Raw genomic sequence first — 23,128 nt, 5'->3', positions numbered from 1 at the left:
GGCTGTAGCATGAGCAGTCGCTCCATTGCCTCAGAGTTAAAACTTTGGTTACTGTTCAGGGAGATGTGGCCCCATGTTGTGAGAAGCATTTCTCGCCTCGTTTCTTCCCTTGCTGTGTCTCTGCTGCTGCAGCTTCCTGGGTCTGGGCAAAAGTGCTATGAAGATCAACCCATGCGTTACATCCGTGGAGATGTGGAGATCGGCTTCTTTCTCCCCCTACAGTCACCTGAAGTGAGCAATGAAACAGGAGCAGAGCGGTTTCAGAGGCCTCCTAACAGGGCTTGTAGGGATTTTAGGTAAGTCTCTCTGCCTGTGCTCATTTTCACTGCAAGGATGCAAGAAAAGTCCTCATTGTTCAGTATGAGTCTCTCCCCTCTCCCTGTCTCGTCATGTTTGTATCTTCTTGGCAGCTTTCATTGTGTTTCCTTAACTTCAGAGCTGAAGAAAGAAAACCCCCCTTCCCTCCTTTCCCCTTCCCCTTCCCCATCAAACAGGCCATCCCCAGGTTTCTCAGTCCCTACCAGGCTCAATCTTTTCTCTCTCTCCCTTCCTGGCCGTCCTGACTTCATGTAAATATTGAATGGTTCTTATCTTTGCTCCTTCCTGTGGGTAAGTGAATTTATCATTATTTTCTATTCCTTTTGGAGAAAGTAATGTTGTCACGAAAGTCAGCGTGTCCCAACTTAGGGAATCTCAAAGGTACTGAGTGAGTTAGGACTGATGGAGCCTGAAACTGAGGCTCAGGAAATTTGGCTTTATTTGGAAAAGACAGAATTGGGCAGGATGGAGCTCTGGCAAGTTCTCAGCCTTGCAAATGGCTTTATGAAATGCCTGTTCCCTCTCAGGGATGTCTGGAGAATTCTGTTTTCTCGAGGTGGTGTGAGGGGGGCTTCTTTTAATGTCTCAAGCTAACTCTTCCTTAACTCGGGACAGATGGGTGTTTAGTTACTTTGTGGGATTTGACAAACATCCTGACCTTTGTGCTGCTGCATAGGTCTTAGTTTTGTGCACTGTTACTATCACCTCTCTTTGCAAAACCCTCCTTTCCATAGCAGAATCTTAGTATATAGCAAGGCAACGTTCATACCTAACCGTTTTATGTCTGTGTTGTAACAAAAAAATTCAGACTCCTCCATGCATTTATGGATCATTTTCCTCTGTCACAGCGGCTCATCGGCTATTTACTGTCTTCTGCTTGTTGAAGACACACCATGAGTTTCCCTGAATGGTTCTTTGGCAGATAAGAGCTCTTTTCTGAACCTTAATGTGGTCATGTCATTATTTAATCCCTCTGGATTCTTTTTTTCATTTGTACTTTTCCATGCACTTATAAATAAAAATTCTCTAGGAATCAATATTAATAAATTTTAAATATTTCATTGAAATTGTGTATATTTTTGTCTAAGAAACAAGGCCACTCAATGATATGAATTATCGGTTATTCTTTTACTGCTTTAATATACTTCATTTTGTTTTATTTGCTGTTCAGCATCTAGGAAAACTGGGAAGTTTGACCTAGAGGGGAAGTGTCACCACCCACTGGTGAAACATTAAATAACAATCCTGTTCTAAATCTAACGCCCTTTTAAGTTTTATGACTTATTTGATTTTTACCTTGAGAACTGCACTCCATGGAGAAGGCAAGGCCTCCATATTGTCAGCATCAATGATAATTTGGTGGAAATTGAATATAAGTGAGTATAATGTCAGGCTAACATTTTCCATCCATTAAAACAAGCCCAGAGTGTCTGAGAGGTAGTCACTATTATTATAGGAGATATTAGATAGGATCTGTGGCACATTCTATTCTCCCTTATTAGAATTTAGAGGTGTAATTTCCTCCTCTTAAAAGGACCTTTTTGCCAAATACCCAGATATCAAAATATCCTCAGTTTTCATAGACTTCTTTTTTCATTTCAGTTTTCATAGACTTTTCATAGACTTTCATGATCTCCATGAAATCTTCCCTTATTTCTTCAGGGAAATGTGGTCTCACTGTATAGTTTCCATACATATCAGTGAATCTAACCAATTGAATTATTCTTTTTCCACCTTGCATCACAGTACCTTATTTCTCCCTCCCATTATACTCTAAGGCTTCTAGAATCAACAATTATCCATGTCTTCTTGTGGAAACAGTGAATGATTGAAGCAAGCAGAGTTTCACTGGGATGTAAAGCCAGTAGTCCTCACCCTTTAAGAAATTACCAAAAAAAAGTATACTGGAACAATGTGTATGGAGAGATATTATTTTGAATTCAAATGGAAGAAGCTAAATAGCTATTGCAGCCCTTAGTTGTGTTTAAATGTTGGGAAAGTCCCTCTTCTGAAATAAATTCAGCATAAAGTTTGCATTAATGTTCTATAACATTTACCATTCATTCACCAGATATAATGAAAAAAATTACCAGCAACTCTTCATGGCTGCCTTCACCATGCATGAGATTAACAGGAATCCCAATCTGTTGCCCAACATTTCCCTGGGATACAGTATATACAACTCCTATTCCAGTGAAGAAAGGACCTTGGAGAACTACCTGTGGTGGCTGTCTGGAACACACCAACCCCTCCCTAATTACAAATGCAGAGAGCAAGGAAAGGTTGTGGCTGCCATTGGAGGAGCCACATCAGCTCTCTCTGTTCAGATGGGGACCGTGCTTGACCGCTACCGTTTACCCCAGGTGAATGAGAGAGAACAAAACACATTTTTTGTTCTTCTGTACAACTTAGGAGTCACAGCAGTAGTACTTGTGGTAGAAGTAGTTGGAGCAGCAGCAGTAAAAACAAATGCATTTGTGTATATCTTTCAAAATTAAAAAAAAAGTTTATATATGTATTTCTTTTGATCTTCACAACAACCTCATAATGAAGATATTCTTATAACTCCCGTTTATACCAGAGACTACTGTGACTGAGAAAAGTTAGATGTCTGTCATGCAGCTAATGATTAACTGGGATACTAATTAATCTGGGTTTTCTTAGATCTGTTTAACTCTCTAGTGACTGAACAAATCCATTGTCCTCATCATCAGGGAAAATGAACAACTTCTGAAACATCAACCATATTGTAAGCCAAGAAGCCATTTAGCCTCAACCCAAGAAAGGATCTCAAACAAAAACTAGTTCTATTTGCCCATTATACAGATAAGTTCAGTAATGATTGGAGAAGTTAAAGTGTTTACTTGATACTACACAATTCACTGGTGGAAGAGAACTGATTAGATCTTACTGTTCTTGACTTTAAGTTGAATGAACCTTCACTGTTTTATACCTCATTCTATGAGCTTCATTTTTCATAATCACTTAGTCCTTCACTATTAGTTCACAATTTATTGAGGTGAGAATTATTTATAAAAGGATACTGAGCATGAGCACTGATGTATATGGTGCTTGTTTTACAGAGCTGTCCTGAGAACTTTATATTTACATTTTCAAATGTACAAGATCTTGAAAACATTCCTGACATTGTTCTCAGAGAGGATCCTAACTTTAATAATGGGCAGAGAAGGAGAGCAGAAACATTGTGTGCAAGGAGTGACATTTCAGAAAGCACTTCATCTTTTCCAAACCGAAAAGAGACCTTTCTGAGCACTATAGTTTAAGCTGGCTGCTTAGTGAACTTTGCCATTGGTCAGTCAGATGGGTGACTGTTTTGTGTGTTCAGAAGCAAGAAGAAATTTGGGGATGATTTCATGGAAGAGAAATAATGAAAATTTCCTTTAAAGGAAATGGAGGTAAATATTGAATATGGAACTATACATATGAAAAAGTGAAGGACTGGAAGCCTCTGTCCATTTCTATCCACATCCCTTATTTTAGAAACTCTTCTGATTTAACCTAACATTATTTAACTATAATTATTTATATAAATATATAAATATATATATATATATATAATATATATAAATATTTATAAAAATTATATAAATATAATTATTTAACTATAATTAAATATAATTCTTTAATATCCAATATTTAAGGCCCTTGGAGAAAAAGCAATTGGGATCTTTGTTGTATCATTAACATTGAAATTATAAATAATCCTGACCATATCCTTGGAGAAGAGTAAAAACAAAAACTTATAAGCTTAAAGAGCAAAGGAATTAAGCCTAGATAGCCTTGTGGAACCATGACTGAACTGTCTAAGTGAGGGATCATGAGAAAGCCTTCATGTAGGACCTTTGTTGCCAGATATGTAACTGCAGAAAGTCTGGTCAAGAGAACAGGCAATGTGGTCCATTCTTGGATTATTTTTCCTTGATCCTTCTCAGACAGAGCATGGCAGGATAAGTTGACTAAGTCTCCTTCACCAAACAGGCCGAGTCTTTCCCACTGTGATGTGTGGGAATATCTGTCACCCTCAGATCTGAACACTATTTGTCACACTTGATTTGAATTTTTATCAACCCTCTTATACTGTCCATGAATATATGTATTTTGTCATTAGACAAATATTCTTGCTGTACTTAAACTGGTAAGCATGCAGATATCAGTTATACATGTACGTTCATGAAAAACATTTCCATTTCAGTCATTTTGTAAAAAGGAACTCAAAAGAAAGAAATAAAAAAATGAAAAATAGGATTCTTCATTCAGGATTCAGACAATACCAATTCTTTCTCTATTGGTGAAATATATATTTCTTCATCAGTTTTCTCAGAATTTCTTGATTCATTGTGTCAATGAGAATTTCTAAATCATTCAAAATTCCTTATGGTACAAGAGTGCTATTCGAGTGTAGCATGCTCTCCAGCTTATGCTCACTACACTTTCCATCTTTGTACCTAGAACTTTCCAGGGATTTTGTCTTGCTTCTCATTTATATCAACATATTTACATTTCATCATCATCATATACTGTAGCTAGAATAACCATTTTACAATTAAAATATGTGCATTTCACTTCCAATCTTTAGCAGTAGCAAAAACAACTACCTAACGAATTTAGTTCACATTGGCCCTTTCTCACTTTTGTAATAATATTGGTATAATAGATTTATCAAAGATATTGCTGGATGGAAGGATATGAACAGTTTTAAAGCCTTTTGATCATCTTTTCAAAAATTTTTACCATAATAATTGGATCAGATCACAATTCCAGCAACAGTGTGTTATGTCCCTACTTTACAATATCCCTTACAGGATTTTTTATGATTCCCTTTTTTTGTTATGTTAATCAATCTAATAAGTGGGATGTACTTCAGAGTTGTTTCAATTTGCACTTCTCTAAAAATGATTATTTAGAATTTTTTTCACATGCCTAGAGATAACTTTGTTTTTGAGAAATGAAGTCAATCTACACTACACATTGCCATTCCCTTGCCCAGTTTACTGCTGAATTTTACCAGAGACACTTCTTACAAAAATTTTCCACGTTTTCTCCTTTACTTTTATGTTTTTGGGATATTTGTAAATGTGATAGGAATCTTTTGCTACGTCCAACTTGTTTTGAATCACATTTCTCTAATGTTGAAAAAACATTTTTTGTTTCCTGTTTATTCTGTTTATAGCAATGATACATGAAGAAGAATGAGCTGTCATTATGCTTGAAAAGTCATATTCTAGGAAATACTTAGTGATTGGGAGGATGTCAGCTACTGAGCTACATTGTACTGGGGGTCTCTTTCCTCTATCACTAATTTAGATCTCACTAAACTCCTTTAACAATCTCAGTTTTCTGATTTCATAAAGCCAGAAATACATATTCAGGGTCTATTGCAAGCCAGTTAGATTTTCTAGTTGAAAATACCACAATGAAAACCAGTAATGACATCTACAGGTGAATATTATTGTGTCCCATCAAAAAAGTACCCAGTGCTGATCATGTGGTTTTCTTTCATTCACCAAAGAAAACCTTGTCTTCAGCCTCAATTATGTAGAGCTGGTTTACTCTAGAAATTTGTTCTGGTCCAAAGTTCAAATGAAGAAATAATTTATCTATTCTGGTTCCTTTGGGAAGCTTAAGGAAGGTTCATTGCTTGAATGCCTTCAATAAGTCATTGTCTTTTTGAGAGCTCAGAGAGAGGTAGACTTTCAGAGAGAAATTGTCATTTGTGATAAACTTTACAATAAAATCTAAAACTTTCTTCTAACAATAAATATGCCCATTTGACTGTGTATTTTACTTTAGTTCTCTCAGCAGCATCATGCACCTGCTCATCCATATTTTTTTCCTCATCCAGATTATTTATGGTCCATTTGATCCCAGTCTTGCTGACAAAGTCCAGTTTCCTTCCCTCTATCAGATGGCCCACAAGTCCTCTTCTCTTCACCGAGGAATTGTCCGCTTATTGGCATATTTTCAATGGAACTGGATAGGTCTGATTGTCTTTGATGATATGAGAGGTGAGCAATTCCTCAGGGAAATGAGAGAAGAAATGAAAAAGAATATAGTTTGTGTATCCTTCATGGAGAAGATCCCTGTCAATGACAGAAAAAATAGGGAGACCTCTGAGGCCTTCAAGTCCAGGATCCTAATTTCAGAAGTCAAAGTCATTGTCATTCATACTGACACAGACTCTTCAACAATTATGGGAGACAAACCAGGATTTTTATTTCCAACCAAGAAGGTGTGGATTGCCACATCTCATTCAGACACTACGACCAGAGCCTTGTACCATTATGGTTTCACTTTCCATGCCACTCTCTTCTTTTCACACTTGACTAGTCCAGTCCCTGGGTTTGAGAGTTTTATCAGGAAGATTAATTCTCCTTTAAGTATGAGGAACAATTTTATTCAAGCACATAGGCCATCACCTTTGAAATGCTCAGATCAACCAGATATCCCAGAGCAAGATTTATATTTACCAAATGCCTCCCTGAAATATTTACCTCTTTACCCTGTGGACATGACCACATCTGCCTTGAGTTACAACATCTACAATGCTTTATATGCTGTGGCTTGGGCTCTCCATGAAATACTGATGAAAAAATCCGAGAAAATATCCTTGGGAAATGAAGAATCTGCATTACCTCCTCCATGGCAGGTAATATGGAAAGAGTGGTGCCTTTTTAGCTATGATTTTTGAGTATGTATTTTAGTAAGAAGGGGTACACTTGAGACATTGAAGACCTTTCAATTTCTAAAACTATTGTATACTCCTCAAGGATTTTATTGTTGGTTTCCAATATTTGTCAAATAGGATATAAAGTTACAATGAAATGTCCTTCCTAGAGGCTTAGAGTTGTAAATAATCTTAGGTTTCATATTTCCTATTCAGCTCTGGACTTCTTTTATCAGAAATATTTGAAGGCACTTTATTTCATTAGGAATCCAATTTTTTTCCTGAACGACTGGACTTAGCTTTTCTGGGTAGGTGATCTTTAGTTGTAAGCCAGATCCTTTTTTTTTTCTAAATTAGGCTATCATACCCACTCTGATCTTTCCATTAAGCAGGAGAGGATTATTTTTTCATCTTCAATGTGGCTCCAGTGTATAGATGTGTTTCTTTCTGCATCCTTGCACTATTTTGTCCTTCACCTTGGAGGTCTAGAATTGGGCTATGACATCCCTGGTGACATACTTTGGGGATCTTTTTCAGTAGATGATCTGTAGTTTTTTTTATCCTCTATTTTCTCTTCATATTCAGGAATGCAGGAGAAATTTACTTGATACTTTTTTGAATAATAGGATCTATGTTCTTTTTCATTGTAGAACTTGTGTAGTCTCATAATGTTAAATGATCTCACTTCTTTCTGTTTTCTAGGTCAGCATTTTCCATTGTGATATTGCATGCTATTTTTCATTCTTTTTCCTTTTGGTTTTATCTTTAATTTCTCAAAACATCATTACCTTCTACCTTCATAGTTCTAAATTTTAAGGAAATATTCTCCTCAATGGGCCTCTATATTTCCTGTTCAGTTTGTTGAATTCTGATCCTTGAGGCTTTTTTCTCTTATTTGTCTTTTTCTGCTTCCTTTTACATCTCTCTCATTTTTATTCATACTTTTCTCTCTACCTCTCTGGCTTCATTTTGAAAATTCATTTAGAACTCTTTTGTGGCTTTAGACCAATTCTTACTTTTGTTGAGGACTTTGAATATCGGAGTTTTGACTTTGTTATTTTCTTCTTAGTATGGATTTTTCATCTTCCTGTTCATCACAGTAATTTTCTATGATCAGAACCACTTTCGGTTGTTTGCCCATTTTCCCAGACTATTCTTTGACTTTACCTGTGTATTAGAGTAGTGCCCTGTTTCCAGGGTAAAGGGGCCAATGTCCCAAGCTTTAGGAATTTTGTACAGTTATTTTCAGGCATTCTTCTAGGGAGCTGGAAGTTTCATTTCTCCCAAGGATGTCTGATCTTGGAAGAAATGTGTTTATTAATGTCTTGGGCTATTTTCTGTACTATGAGTTATCACAAGCACTTTTTCCTGCCCTGCAGGTGTGAGAAGATCCATATTCAGCTGAAGCTAAATGTTCTGGTGTCCTAGTTCTCTTCCTCACCCTCAAACTGTGAGCCAGGCAGGTGTGCTCTATCTGAGTACTGACAAAGCAACCGAGTCCTGTCCCAGGGCTTTAAAAGAGACTCCTGTAATATCCTTCTCACAAGCTCTTCAACCCTTTTAACATCTGTGGTACAAGAATTCCTGTAATGACTGCCCCTTCTGCAGTTTCTTCAGGTGCTGTGTATTCAGTGGCTGCTGTATTGAGCTCCTAGTTTACACCAAGTGCTTTGAAAATCACACAAATGGTTTCATAGTTCATCCTGGAGATGGGAGAAAACCACTGGAGATTATCAAGGATGGTAGTGCCAGGGTCTGGCCTGGGCTTCAGAACAATCCTTTCCAAGGCAGGATGGAGGGCAGAATAGGAGAGGTTTAAGGCAGAGGCACCCACCAGGAGGCTATTGAGATAATCCAGGTGTGAAGTCATGAGGATGTTCCAGTAGCAGAGAGCAGGAGGGGAACATATTAGAGAGATGCTGCAAGCAGATCTTGGCAATAAATTAATAAAGGGGGTGAGAAACTATGAGGATTTGAGTGTGAAACTGAAACTACAAACCTGGGAGATGCAGGCAACCTGCAGGGTTTCAGAGGGTCCTTTCTGTGTCCCAGCAGAAACTCAGATTTGACCCCACCTAAAAATCAGAGCACAAAACTCCATAAATTCTCATGTACAATTGCCTTTCCTTGAGGTACTGCTCACTGATGAGCATTTCTCCTCTTTTTCAGATGCACTCCTATCTGAAGAACACCCAGTTTAAGAACAGTGTTGGTGAGCAGGTGTTTGTGGATGAGAACAGACGTACAGAGGCCCAGTATGCCATTATGAACTATGTATACTTCAATTATTTTAATGATCATCTTCTGTACGTGGGGGACTTTATCCCAGAAGCTCAGCCCAGCCAAGATTTTACAATTTGTGCAAATGTCATAGTGTGGGACCTGTGGAGTTCAAAGGTCAGAGACATTATTGTTAATTTATGCTCCTAAACAGGCAGAAACCTTGACCTATGTGATGTACTCTCCATTATTGACAGGTGCAGCTGGGTGGAAAAATGGCTAGAATGTAAGACCTGGTTTTCTTTCACTTGTCATAAGTTCATACATGTGTCCCCTGTTTTCTCTGTAGCAATCCTCTTTAACATTTCTTACAGCACTATAATACTTTATTATATTTATGCACATCTACATAGGTATATTGTTAAACACACAGAGAAATTTAGTTGTGTATATATACATATATGTAAAGTTACATGTATGTATTCCCACCGATATCTATCAATATAGCATGTAGTTCAACAAATCTTCAATTTTTAGATACCATTTCATATTCCCATTTTTTTTGCCATTTCCAAAACAGGAAAAACAGGAAAAAATGAAAAAAAAACCTTTAACATATACGCAGCACAACATAGAGGATTCAATATATAACCATGTCTTTCTATTATATATTGCTTATTTTTTCCCTAAAAGATGTATCTGTATATCTATCTAACTGTGTGTGTGTGTGTGTGTGTGTGTGTGTGTGTGTGTGTGCAAAACAAAAGTATCCATGTTCTATCTCTCTTTGGAGATAAATTGTTTATACTTGCATCTGTCCTTTGTTTTAGAAGTTACAGCACACAAAATGCCTTAGACTTCAAAAGTCTTATTAGAAAACCATTGCAAAATATTTTCTTAGTTCAACTCTTTTTATTTTTTATTATTTCATGCATCTCTTTCCCTCTTTTTCTAAAATCATCCAGGTCACCATGTCTAATAGCACACCACAATTCTATCATCATTATATACACCACATCTTGTTTAGTTATAGTGGATACAGCACCGACCCTCGAGCCAGGGGAACCTGAATTTACATCCAATCTGAGATACTGAACACTGCCAAGATGTTTGACCCTGAACAAGTCACTTAATCCCAATTCACGCATAGACACACAGAAACACACACACACACACACACACGCACGCACTCACACACTCACACATATATTAACTCATAACCAAGTAAGACCAAAGTTTCTTAGATTTATCTTTTATCATCTCATTGTTGAAATGAACCAAGTCCATCAGAGCTGATCATCATATATTCTGACTACTCTTTAAAATGTTCTCAGGGTTCTGTTCATTTCACTCAGTTTAATTTAATTTTTCTGAAATCATCCTGGTCATCCTTTCTTACAGAACAATACTATTCTAGTAGATTCCTATGCTATAACTCATTGAGCCCTTCCCCAACTGATGGGAATCCATTCAATTTCCAGTTCCTTGTCAGTATAAAAAGAAACCTTTTTCATATATGTGCTCTTTGCATTCTTTTATGATCTCGTTGAGATAGATACAGTAGAGACACTGCTGGATAAGAGGATATGAACATGTTCTTAGTCCTTTGAACATAATTGCTCTCTAGAACTCCACCAATAATGCATTAGCATCCAAGTTTTTTCCATATCTCCACCAACATTAATTATTATCTTTTTCTGCCAACTTACTCAATCAGAGAAAGTTTCCTTTATTTGGATTTTCATACTCAATATTGATTTAGACTGCAGTAGTCCTCAAACTTTTAAAATAGGGGGCTAGTTCACTGTCCCTCAGACTGTTGGAGGGCCGGACTATAGTAAAAACAAAAGTTCACACTCTGCCAATGCCCCTCAGTCCATTTGCCATAGCCAGGCCGGTCCCACAAAGGTCCTCAGCGGGCTTCATCTGGCCCGAGAGCCTTAGTTTGAGAGCTCCTGATTTAGAGCATGTTTTCATATGATTAGAAATGGCTTCAATTTCTTCATCTGAAAATAGTTAGTTCATTCTTTTGATCATTTATCAACTGGGGAATGGCTTATATTTTTGTAAAATTGATTCATATATGTACATAACATGTGTATATAGATATGTGTACATACATATATAAATCTATGTATTTATATATTTGAGAAAGGAGACCCTCAAAAGAGAGAGGGCAGTAAAAAAAAATTCCCCAGTCTTACTGGTTCTGTTCAAATCTTGGCTATCCTATGTTTTTTTTTTTTTTTTTTTTTTTTTTTTTTTTTTTTTTGTGAAGAATGTTTTCCATTTGATTTACATAAAATTATCTGTTTTGCATTTTTAACGTTCTCCATTTCTTCTTTGGTAATAAAATCGTCCCTTCTCCAAATATCCTTTATTTCCATAATTTGCTTATAGTATCACCATTTATGTCTAAATTATAAATCTTTTCTATCTAATCTTGATATAATATTTTAGATGTTGGTTAGTGTCTAATTTTTGTTATAATATTTTCCAGGTTTCACAGCACTTCTAGTCAATGAGTAAATTCTTCTCCCAGAACGTGGAGTTTTTCATTTTTTTGAAACACTAGATTAATATAATTGATAACAATTCTGCACCTAACTTATTCCACTGATCCACTATGTTTTTTGCCACTACCAAATATCTTTGAGGGGTACTGTTATAATAGTTTTATTTCTACAACTTCTAGGCCTTATTTGTTTATATTTTTCATTATTTCATTAATTCTTAAAATTTGTTTTTCCAGATGAATTTTTAAAATTATTTTTCTGATTCTAAAAAGCAATGTCTTGGTAGGATTAGAATGGCACTGAATAAGTAGGTTAGTTAGAATTAACATTTGATTAGATTAGCTTGGCCTACAAATGAGCACTTGATATATTTCTGATTGTATACGTCTAACTTTATTTGTAGGAAAAGTGTTTTGTAATTCTGTTCCTATATTTCTTGTCTTGATCTTAACAGACAGACTCCGAAATATTTTATATGCCTACCATTATTGTATATGTCTTTTTCCTTTCCATACCTTGCTGCTAAGATTTGTTGGTAACATATAGAAATGCTGATAATTTATTTGTGCTTATTTTTCATTCTGTGGAACTGATAATATTGTTAATTGTTTCTAGTAGCTTTATAGTTGATTCTCTCAAATTGTATAAATACAACATCATGTTATTTACAAAGTGTGATAGATTTTTTCCACTACAAATTGCCAGATTCATTCAAAAATTTCTTCCCTTCTATTTGCTTAAAGTAACTTTTCTAGTACATTACTGAATAATAGTGTTGAGAATGGGCAACCCTATCTTATTGTAGATGTGTTGAGCTTATCCTTATTATCTATAATATTTGCTGAAACTATTAGCTAGAAGCTATTTATAATATTTAAAAGAACTCCATTTATCCCTATGCTCTCTAGTGTTTTTAATAAAAAATAGATGTATTTTGCCAAATAATTTCTCTGCATGGATTGAGATAATTGTATGACATATGTTACTTTGGTTTTCAATATAGACTGTTATGTTGATAGTTTTCGTTATACAGAGCCAGCCTTGCATTTCCGATATAAATCCCACTTGGGCATAATGTATTATGTCTGGTGATAAGCTACTAGAATCTCTTTTCCCATACTTTAAGTTTTTTGCATCAATATTCATCAGGGAAATTGGTTTATAATTTTCTCTTTCTATTTTGGCCTTTTTTGGTTTACACATGAACACAATTTCTATGACAGAAAAAGAAATTTTGTAAAATTCCGTCATAAATCATTTTCCCAAATAGTTTACATAGTATTAGAATTCATTGTTCTTTAAATGATGAAGACAATTCACTGGTCCAGGAAATTTTTGGAGGGGATTGAGTTAACTGCTTTTCTAATTACCCTTTTCTAAAATGAACCTGTTTTATTATGTTATTTCATTTTCTGTTAATTGGGAAAAGCTATATTTTTCTAAGGATACATTCATTTCAGTTAGATTCATATCATCTTTATTACCATAAATTTGGGAAAAGTATTCCTAAATTTTGCTTAAATTTCTACTTCATTCATGATAAGTTCATGCTGTTCATGTTTGATACTGATAACTTGGTTTCCTTCTTTCCTTTTTCTAATCAAATAAACCAACATTTTATCTATTTTGTTCTGTTTTTTTTCACAAAACTCAAATCTCAGTTTTATTATTAATTCAAGTTTTCTCCCTTTCAATTATATCGATGTCTAATTTAATTTTCAGAAGTTCTATTATTTAATTGGAAATGTTTAACTTGTTCTAGCTCAAGCTTTCTTACTTGATTGCCCCGTTCATTGATCTCCTCTTTATCTATGTTATCCACATGAACATTTAGAGACATACATGCTCACCATTTACTGTTTGGCTATAATGCATAATTACTGGCATGCCATCTCCTTATTGCTATTTTCTTGGAAGAAATCATTGACAGTTTCTATTATCTGTTGTTAGATTTACTCATTTATGATTCAATTATATAGTTTCTAATTACTTTTGGGTCTATTTTTCCATGGTCATTTGTTAGGATTACCAGGTGAGAACTCAGGTTGTCTGGACAATTACCAGGAGAGAACTCAGGTTGTCTGGACAATTACAAGGAGAGAACTCAGGTTGACTTGACAGTTCTCTGGCTAAGACCTTTGGTTCGGGCCTTAAAAGGAAGTTTACACCTTAGGAATTCTAAGACGAGCAAGTTCATTGGTGGAAGTATTCTCACATGCCTATTCTCTGGGAGGATAAAAGAAGGGCAGCATTGGGTCTGAGAGAATCGACTCTTGGATAGAGTTTTGATGTCAGGCAGGCTGAAAGGAGACCAGTCTGATTTGAGGAAGGACAAGAGTTGGAGGAGATTCAGAGCTCCCAAGAAACCTGCACACAGAGGAAAAGATTTTACAGATCTCCTTCCAGAGAAGGATTATAATTGAGCAGACAGACCTTCACAATTCAATAACATTACAGTCAGTTTTTTTAGAAGGAATTTGTATTGCATCATGATCTGAAAAGCATGCATTTGGCATTTCTGTCTTTTTATATTTGATTCAGAGGATCTTATGCTCTAAGAAGGGGTCAGTTTTGTAGAAGTGTTATGCTCCACTGCGAAAAAGATCTATTCCTCTCCATCCCCATTCAGTTGTCTTCAGAGACATATCTTACCTAATTTTCTAAAATTCTATTCACTTCCTAAACTTCTTTCTTGTTTACTTTCTGGTTGGATTTATCTAGTACTTACTATTTTGTAATTACTATTTTGTCCTTCCTGGTTCTCTTTTCCATATCATTAGTTTCTCCAATGAAATATTTTATATTTTCTTCAAAATTTTCACTTATTTTTTACTTTTATTTCATTGATTTAATGTGTCTACTTGGGTCATTCATTTGCATTTGTCAGATTCTAAGTTTTAGTAAACTACTTTTTTTCTGTCAGTCTTTCATCTACTTTTGCATTTGGCCAATTATAAAAATTGGCCATGGACATCGACATGGCCTTTTTGTTCCATGGCTTTGTAAAAATTTTCTCCATTTTTTAAATAATTGTTTATTTAATTTTTATTTAATTTTATAAATATAAGTTTTTTTTTGACAGTACATATGCATGGGTAATTTTTTACAACATTATCCCTTGCACTTACTTCTATTCAGATTTTTTCCCTTTCTCCCCCAATCCCCTCCGCCAGGTGGCAGGCAGTCTTATACATGTTAAATATATTACTATATATTCTAGATACAATATATGTGTGTAGAACTGAATTTCTTGTTGCACAGGAAGAATTGGATTCAGAAGGTAAAAATAACAGTTTACACTCATTTCCCAGTGTTGCTTTTCAGGATGTAGCTGATTCTGTCCATCATTGATCAATTGGAATTGGATTAGCTCTTCTCTATGTTGAAGAAATTCACTTCCATCAGAATACATCCTCGTACAGTATCATTGTTGAAGTGTATAATGATCTTTTGGTTCTGCTCGTTTCACTTAGCATCAGTTGAAGTAAGTCTCTCCAAACCTCTCTTTATTCCTCCTGTTGGTCATTTCTTATATAACAACAGTATTCCATAACATTCATATACCATAATTTACCCAACCATTCTCCAATTGATGGACATCCATTCATCTTCCAGCTTCTAGCCACTATGAAAAGGGCTGCCACAAACATTTTGGCACATACAGGTCCCTTTCCCTTCTTTAGTATTTCCTTGGGATATAAGCCCAGTAGTAGTATGGCTGGGTCAAAGGTTATGCACATTTTGATAACTTTTTGGGCATAATTCCAGATTGCTCTCCAGAATGGTTGGATTCTTTCACAACTCCACCAACAATGTATCAGTGTCCCAGTTCTCCCACAGCCCCTCCAACATTCATCGTTATTTGTTCCTGTCATCTTAGCCAATCTGACAGGTGTGTAATGATATCTCAGAGTTGTCTTAATTTGCATTTCTTTGGTCAATAGTGATTTGGAACACTCTTTTATGTGAGTGGAAATAGTTTTAATTTCATCATCTGAAAATTTTCTGTTCATATCCTTTGACCATTTATCAATTGGAGAATGGCTTGATTTCTTATAAATTAAAGTCCATTCTCTGTATATTTTGGAGATTAGGCCTTTATCAGAACCTTTAACTGTAAAAATGTTTTCCCAATTTGTTACTTCCCTTCTAATCTTGTTTGCATTAGTTTTGTTTGTGCAGAAACTTTTTAATTTGGTGTAATCAAATTTTCTATTTTGTGATCAATAATGGTCTCTAGTTCTCCCTTGGACACAAACTCCTTCCTCCTCTACAAGTCCAAGAGGTAAACCATCCCATGTTCCTCTAATTTATTTATTATTTTGTTCTTTATGCCTAAATCTTGGACCTATTTTGATCTAATCTTAGTATGTGGTGTAAAATGTGGGTCCATGCCTAGTTTCTGCCATACTAATTTCCAGTTTTCCCAGCAGTTTTTGTCAAATAATGAATTCTTATCCCAAAATTTTTCTATTGATTCACACTATGTTCATCTCCCTCCTTTCTTTCTCTCAGATATAATAATAGGTTACCTTTGCCTCTTCATGAGATGTAGTACCACCACTTTACACTTTTTTATGATATAATTTCCTTTCCACCTCTAGTTTCTAAGACAAATTATACATGTGTTCTTTACATATTTTTTGGCAGAAGTATAGTTCTCAAGATTTCTTTTTACGGTTTTAGAAATCTCTTGAGTTCTGTATTTGAAGATCAAACCTTTTATGTAGGTCTGGTTTTTTCATCAAAAATAGATGGAATTCATTTATTTCATTAAATGTCCATATTCTTCCCTGGAAAACGATGCTCATTCTTGCTGGGTAAGTTATTCTTGGCTGCATACCATGTTCCTTAGCCTATCAGAATATCATGTTCCAGGCCCTTCGTCCTTTTAATGTGGATGCTACTAGATCCTGGGTTATCCTTATTGTGGATCCTCCATATCTGAATTGCTTTTTTCTAGCAGCTTCCAATATCTTTTCCTTTGTCTGATGGTTCTTGAACTTGGCCACTATATTTCTTGGCGTTTTGATTTTAGGGTCCCTTTCAGTAGGTGATCGATGAATTTTTTCAATGTCTATTTTACCCTCTGTTTCCAGAATGTCTGGGCAGTTCTTTTTGGTAATTTCCTCAATAATGGTGTCCAAGTTCTTTTTTTCCTCACATTTTTCAGGGAGTCTAGTCTGATTGACCCTCCCCCGAGCAAACACAGACCTTTTCTGGTGACTTTCAAGGATGTCTTCTCTTGGTGATTATTTGTGGGTTTCTTCCTGGGTCAAGCATCAAGTCAGAGGCTTGTCATAAAGTAAGTTCTGAGAGAAAATGAGGAGCTCAAGCAGCTGTCTGCCTCCACGCCGCCATCTTGGCCCGAAGTCAATTTTCTCCAATTTTATGTTTAAGGAGTTATTTTTTTTTTCAATTTGCTCAAACTGATTTTCATTTTTTACAATTTTTTTTAAATTATAGCTTTTTATATATAACACATATGCATGGGTAATTTTTCAACACTGACCCTTCCAAAACCTTCTATTACAACTTTTCCGCTTCTTTCCCCTACCCTCTCTTCTATATAGCAGATCAACCAATATATATTTAATATATTAAAGCATATGTATGTAACATATACAATATATGTATATATATATAAGGATCTTAAAAGAGAGCTAGAAAAATGGGGAAAGGAAAGGAAAGCTTTACAAGAGGTTCAGGATATGTAGCTCATTAAAAGATAGAGTAGAAAAAGAAATCAGCTCCCTGAAAAACAGAATTTGTGAAATGGAAAAGATAAACAACTCTGAGGAAAACAGAATCTATGAATTGGAAAAGGTAAGCAAATGCAAAGAAAATAGAATAAACAACTTGTCAAAATGGGGAAGCAATTCGATAAAACAAAACAACTCATTAAAAAAAAAACAGTTGGACAAATACAAAAAGAAATAAAAAAGTGAATGAAGAAAATCATGCTATGGAATATTATTGGTCTGTAAGAAATGACTAGCTTCAGAAAAGCCTGGAGAGACTTACAGGAACTGATGCTAAGTGCTATGAGCAGAACCAGGAGATGATTGTACACTTCAACAACAATACTATACAATGATCAATTCTGATGGATATTGATCTCTTCTTCAATGAGAAGATTGAAATCTCTTCCAATGAACAGAAGCAGCTACATCCAGAGGAAGAACACTGGGAAATTAATATGGACCACAACATACCATTTCCACTCTTTGTATTATTGTATGCTTGCATTTTTGTTTTTTCCTCTCAGATTATATTTACCTATGTGGTAGGGACAGATCCACCTTTAGATCTAGAGGCAACCTGATTTTAGCCTCCTCAGGGTCTGAAGTCTGCTCTCTTTCCCTATAGAAGGTATCAACAATTAGAGTGTGCATTGCCTTTTTGCTCATTTTGAGAAAAAAACAAGAGCTACGGTCTGCTTATGGGGGGCAGTGTGGTATTTCCAAGTTGCCTCTACAGACAATAGGAAGTGGCAGTGAAGCAGCAGTGGGGATCAGCACCCACAGGCTGGGTTAAGATTAGCCATTGTGCTGAAATCAGTGGCAGAGGGAAGGCAGTATCTGCACTGGGAGCAGTGACTTTGGCTGCACTTAGATCACTCTGAGTCACTCCATTTGTTGGGTGGGTGTGTCTCTAGAGACTCTAGCATTTTGGGGTTGTAGACTTTACTCCTGTGTTTATAGCTTCTCTGCTGATCTATTGGCTTGCTGCCAGGGCAGGGTAGCCCACACTGTGCTAAAGTGCTTCTCCCAGATTTTCCACCAGCAAAGACCATACCCCGCCCCCCTCCAGTCTGCTCAGCTTGAGCTGTTTCCTGTGGTCTCACTGCCTGCCTGAGGTCTCTGCCTGTCCTAACCCCTTTCCATCTCCATGCAAAAGCAAAACAGACCTTTTCTAGAGAATTTCGAGGATATTTTCAATTGGCAATGTGTTGTACTCCCAATATTCGTGGGTTGTGACAGTCAAGCACTAATTCTGAGGCTGAATTTTGTTAAAATTGATTGAAGGTAAAGGAGAGCTTAGGAAGATGCATGTGTTCTCTCCAGCATCTTGTTACCACCCCAACTCAAACTGATTTTTAAGAAAAAATTAATTTCTATATTTTTCCCATTTTTGCCAAATTTGTTTTTTAAAGAGTTGTTTCTTCTAGACATTTCCAAAGTTCCATTTCCAAGCTTAGGTTTTTATTTTCAAATTGTCATAATTTTCCTTCATAATTCTTATTCCTACACATTTCTTCTCTCATCTCTTTTTTAAGATCTTTTTTTGAGCTTTTTCAAGAGAGGCTTTTGAGCTTGACAAGAGTTCATATTCCCCCCCTCCCCCACCCCAAGATTTTACTCATAGGCATTTTGTCATTGTTATCCTTCTCCAGGCTTCTATTATGATCTTCCCTGACTGATAGCTGTCTATGGTCAGAGCTTTTTTTTGCTTGTCTGCTAATTTTTAAAATTTGAGCTCTGTTCCTTGGAAACACAAGAGTTTGTCTCAAGCTTCTTTTGCAGAAGAACAGGCGTATCTCAGTGACTCTGTGGGGCCAATGGTCCTGCAGGCTTTGCCACTGGGCTGGCTCGCTGAGGTTCACTGACTCCCAGGTTCTCTTCTATGTAGAGACACTGTTGCTGTAGTTTGACTAAGAACCTCTTCTAGGTAGAGACACTGTTGCTGTAGTTTGACTAAGAATCTCACACTAAATTCCCAATGCTGGACTTCTCCAGGCTGTCCTAGATGTACCCCACCTCTGGTGGGCCATGATGCACCCTGTGCTGTCCACAAAGGCCTTTCCTGAAGGCATTCCAATATATCTCAAGCTGAAAAATTACATTCCAAATGTTTCTGGGTTCTGTCACTCCAAAACCCAATCGGGCACTTGTTCTGCCAAAAGTGTACACCACTCCTTCACCAATGCTTTCAATTTCTCTTTCTTCACTTATTACTGAAGAAAACATTTTCAGTACAATTTTGCATAATAATGGTGTTAATGGGCACCCTTGTTTAACCCTTGACCATATTAGGAATACTTCTAGGCATTAACATTCACATTGTTTTGGGAACAGTATTTGCAGTACAATGGCCATCCCCAAGAAGAAGCTTCAAGATCTTGTTGAGATCTCTCCCACATCTATGACTGAGACTAGGGAAGTCATCTTCTTTGTAATTGGCCAATATATGAACTATCTTTAAATGATCAGGGTGTGAAATACATTTTTGTGAATGGTTCAATAGGAGAAGCTTTGTCACTGAGTGTTGCAGAAGAGGAGGTGACAAATGGAAAGAATAAGTTGGACCATGTCATCCTTCATATACATTTTTAATTATGTATCTCTGGAGGTGGTTCTCAAAACCAGAATGGCAAAAATTAGCTTTGTTTTCTTCACAAACATAAATAGATATCAGTTAAAAATGTTTATTCCAGTCTCCTGTCACTATCTTAGGTTCCCTCTGCAGTATGTAGTGCCAGTTGTCCTGCTGGATTTAGGAAGTTGCCTTTGGAGGGGAAGCCTCCTTGTTGCTTCAGCTGCTCCCCATGCTCAGAAGGAGAAATCTCCAGTCATAGGGGTGAGTTATTGGAAGGAACCCTAGCTCTTGTTATTTATGGCAGAACTAGCATGTCTCTTTGGGTCTTCACTGCGCATGTGACAGGGCAATAAACGATTTGTGAAGATCACAAAAAAGAGGGATAAACAATGAGGAGAAAAATATTTTTTTAGGAAACAGAGAGAATGCTGAAAGCAAGTATGGATCTAGTGTGTCACTGAAGCATTCTAGATGCTAATTTCAGGTCTTTTTCTTTTAATTAATTGATGAAATGAATGTATTAAAGGTTTACCTTTTCATTGTTGAATATATCCTGGAAAGGCTTCATTACTCTTGGGATTTATAAGAGGAACAATTCCAAAACAAAAGAAAAAGGTTTTGTATAAGAAACTTGCCAGCTATTTAATAAGTCATTAATCAATCAGTCAATCAATAGTCATTTAGTAGAAGAACTTGGTCATCAATAATGGGACCGAGTGATAAAAAGGAGGTGAATCCTTCATTCAGGGAGATTCTATTCCAACAGAGGAGACAAGAATACACACATTGACTGTATCTACCGAGAAAATGTTTAAAAATTCATATAAATTTAACAATATTAATTGGGGAAAGGTGTAAACTGGGAGCTGGAAAGAATGAGGAAGTATTAATACAGGCAGCTGTTCAATTTGAGTTGTTGCCCAACATAACACAGAAGCAATCTGGATATTTGATACTGAAGGGCTCTTCTGTCTAAGGTTATTGTCCTTAGTGATTAGGTTAAGAAGAAAAGGTTACATCACTTATGTAAAAGGAATAAAAAGAACTTGAACAAAAGCCAACCAAGGATCAAGGACAAGTATAGTTTTGATCTGAGCAGTATACCAAGTAACTTACCAGTGACTGTGTCATCCAGTAAAGAGATAATGGGGTTTTGTGTCCTATGGAAGCAGAAGGACTTGCTGCAGCTCTCCTGATTATTTCCTGCTGTGGGAATGTAGAGAAATGTTTTAATCTAAACTTTAAGTCCTGTTTGTCTCCTGCAGATGCTGAGCAGTGTAAGAAATGCCCTGAGGATGAATATCCCAATGAGCAGAGAGATCAATGCCTCCCCAAGACTGTGACCTTCCTGGATGTGAGTGAACCTTGGGGGAAGGCAGTGACAGCTGTAGCTGCTTCACTCTCATTGCTCACGGCCCTGGTTCTGTGGGTCTTTGTGAAATTCCAAGACACTCCCATAGTCCAAGCCAATAATAGGAACCTCAGCTACTTGCTCCTCACCTCCCTTTCCTCTTGCTTCCTCTGCTCCTTGCTCTTTGTGGGCCGTCCCACCACTGCTTCCTGCCTTTTCAGACAAACAGTATTTGCAGTTGTGTTCACAGTGGCTGTTTCCTCCATTTTGGCCAAAACCATCATAGTGGTTCTGGCTTTCAGGGTTACAAGACCAGGGAGCAGGATGAGGATATTCCTTCATCCTAGAGTGCCCTACTGTGTTGTTCTCATCTGCTCCGGAATTCAAGTGCTCTTCTGTGCCATCTGGTTGGGGACCTCTCCCCCCTTTCCAGAAGCAGACACACACTCTGAATCCCACCACATCATCCTCACATGTAATGAGGGCTCCGCCTTTGCATTTTACTGTGTCCTGGGCTATATGGGCTTTCTGGCCCTGGGAAGCTTCACCATAGCCTTCCTGGCCAGGAACTTGCCTGATGCCTTCAATGAAGCCAAGTTCATCACTTTCAGCATGCTGGTGTTTTGCAGTGTCTGGATCTCTTTCCTCCCCACATATCAGAGCTCCAAAGGGAAAGCTGTGATGATTGTGGAGATCTTCTCCATCTTGGCTTCCAGTGCTGGGTTACTGGGCTGCATTTTTATTCCCAAATGTCTTGTGATTCTCCTGACATCATGGGAAAATACCATAAAACAGAACAAGAATCAAAGGAGTTCCAGGAGCAAGAATTTTTCTTTTTTCTAAAATTTGATATCTTTAATTTCCCTTGTTCCATGTAAAACACTATCTTTTACTTTTTTTGTAAAGGTTTGACTTCCACATTCTCTCCCTTTCTTTTTCCACCTCAGAACCATTGAGAGGCCACCCATGCAGTTACACAAAATATTTATATAAATGTCTTGTTGAGAAATATACAGGCATTATTCCTCGGTTAAGAAAAATAACCCTTAAAAATAAAATTTTTACAAACTGTGTAACACCAACAGTTTCATCATAAAGACCTTCAGAGTAGTTTTGGATCATTGTGTTGTTGAAAAGTTCTTTGCAGGTGACCTCTCCACTCTATCGCTGGGTTTTGTAAACATTCCCTTTCAGTTTTCATATTGAAGAGGAAACCCCAAAACTCCAAAAAATACTAAAAGTAGAAAACCTCCTTTGATTCTCCCTCAGTGAGGGGACTCCACTCCCAGCACAAACAGTTTCTTCTGTGTTATCTAGGTGGGGATGGCTCAGTCCGGAAACCCATTGAATTCAATTCAAATTCTATCTAGCCATCTGAAACCCAGCTAGGAACCAACCTGGGACTCAACACACAAGGTCCCTTCAGCTTGTAGCCAAAGGCCCTTAATATAAAAGATGCAGACTGGAGCTCCTTCTTTGCAGAGGGTCTAAACATGCCAGCTCCGTGCCTGGAATCTCTGCCCACTAGAACACTGTTTCTGGTGCCCTTTTATCTCCATCTTCACCTTTTACTAATGAGACTTTAACTTTACTTCCAAACCCCAAAATCAACCTCTTTTATCTATCTAGGTTTTTGGGTCTGTAAATTCCTTTAAAGGAGGCTCTTGCGCCACCACTAGACCTCATTTAACTCCGTATTCTTGCCCCAAATCCAAAGGG

The 23,128-nt window shown here is 36.8% G+C and overlaps 1 protein-coding gene across 1 annotated transcript; it reads left to right on the top strand.

The window, feature by feature from the left end:
- The first annotated feature begins 171 nt into the window (after window positions 1–171).
- On the top strand, window positions 172–22,252 carry LOC141560983 (vomeronasal type-2 receptor 26-like). Its single transcript, XM_074300296.1, has 5 exons — window positions 172–296; window positions 2,390–2,681; window positions 9,173–9,277; window positions 20,196–20,319; window positions 21,324–22,252. The coding sequence occupies exons 1-5, from the start codon at window positions 172–174 to the stop codon at window positions 22,250–22,252; spliced, it is 1,575 nt and encodes a 524-aa protein (XP_074156397.1).
- Window positions 22,253–23,128: the final 876 nt, after the last annotated feature.

Source organism: Sminthopsis crassicaudata, chromosome 1 (genome assembly GCF_048593235.1).
Source record: "Sminthopsis crassicaudata isolate SCR6 chromosome 1, ASM4859323v1, whole genome shotgun sequence".
In the NCBI taxonomy this organism is placed as follows: domain Eukaryota; kingdom Metazoa; phylum Chordata; class Mammalia; order Dasyuromorphia; family Dasyuridae; genus Sminthopsis; species Sminthopsis crassicaudata.
Note: the sequence above shows the minus strand (reverse complement) of the source record. Positions and strands in the feature narration are given on the sequence as shown.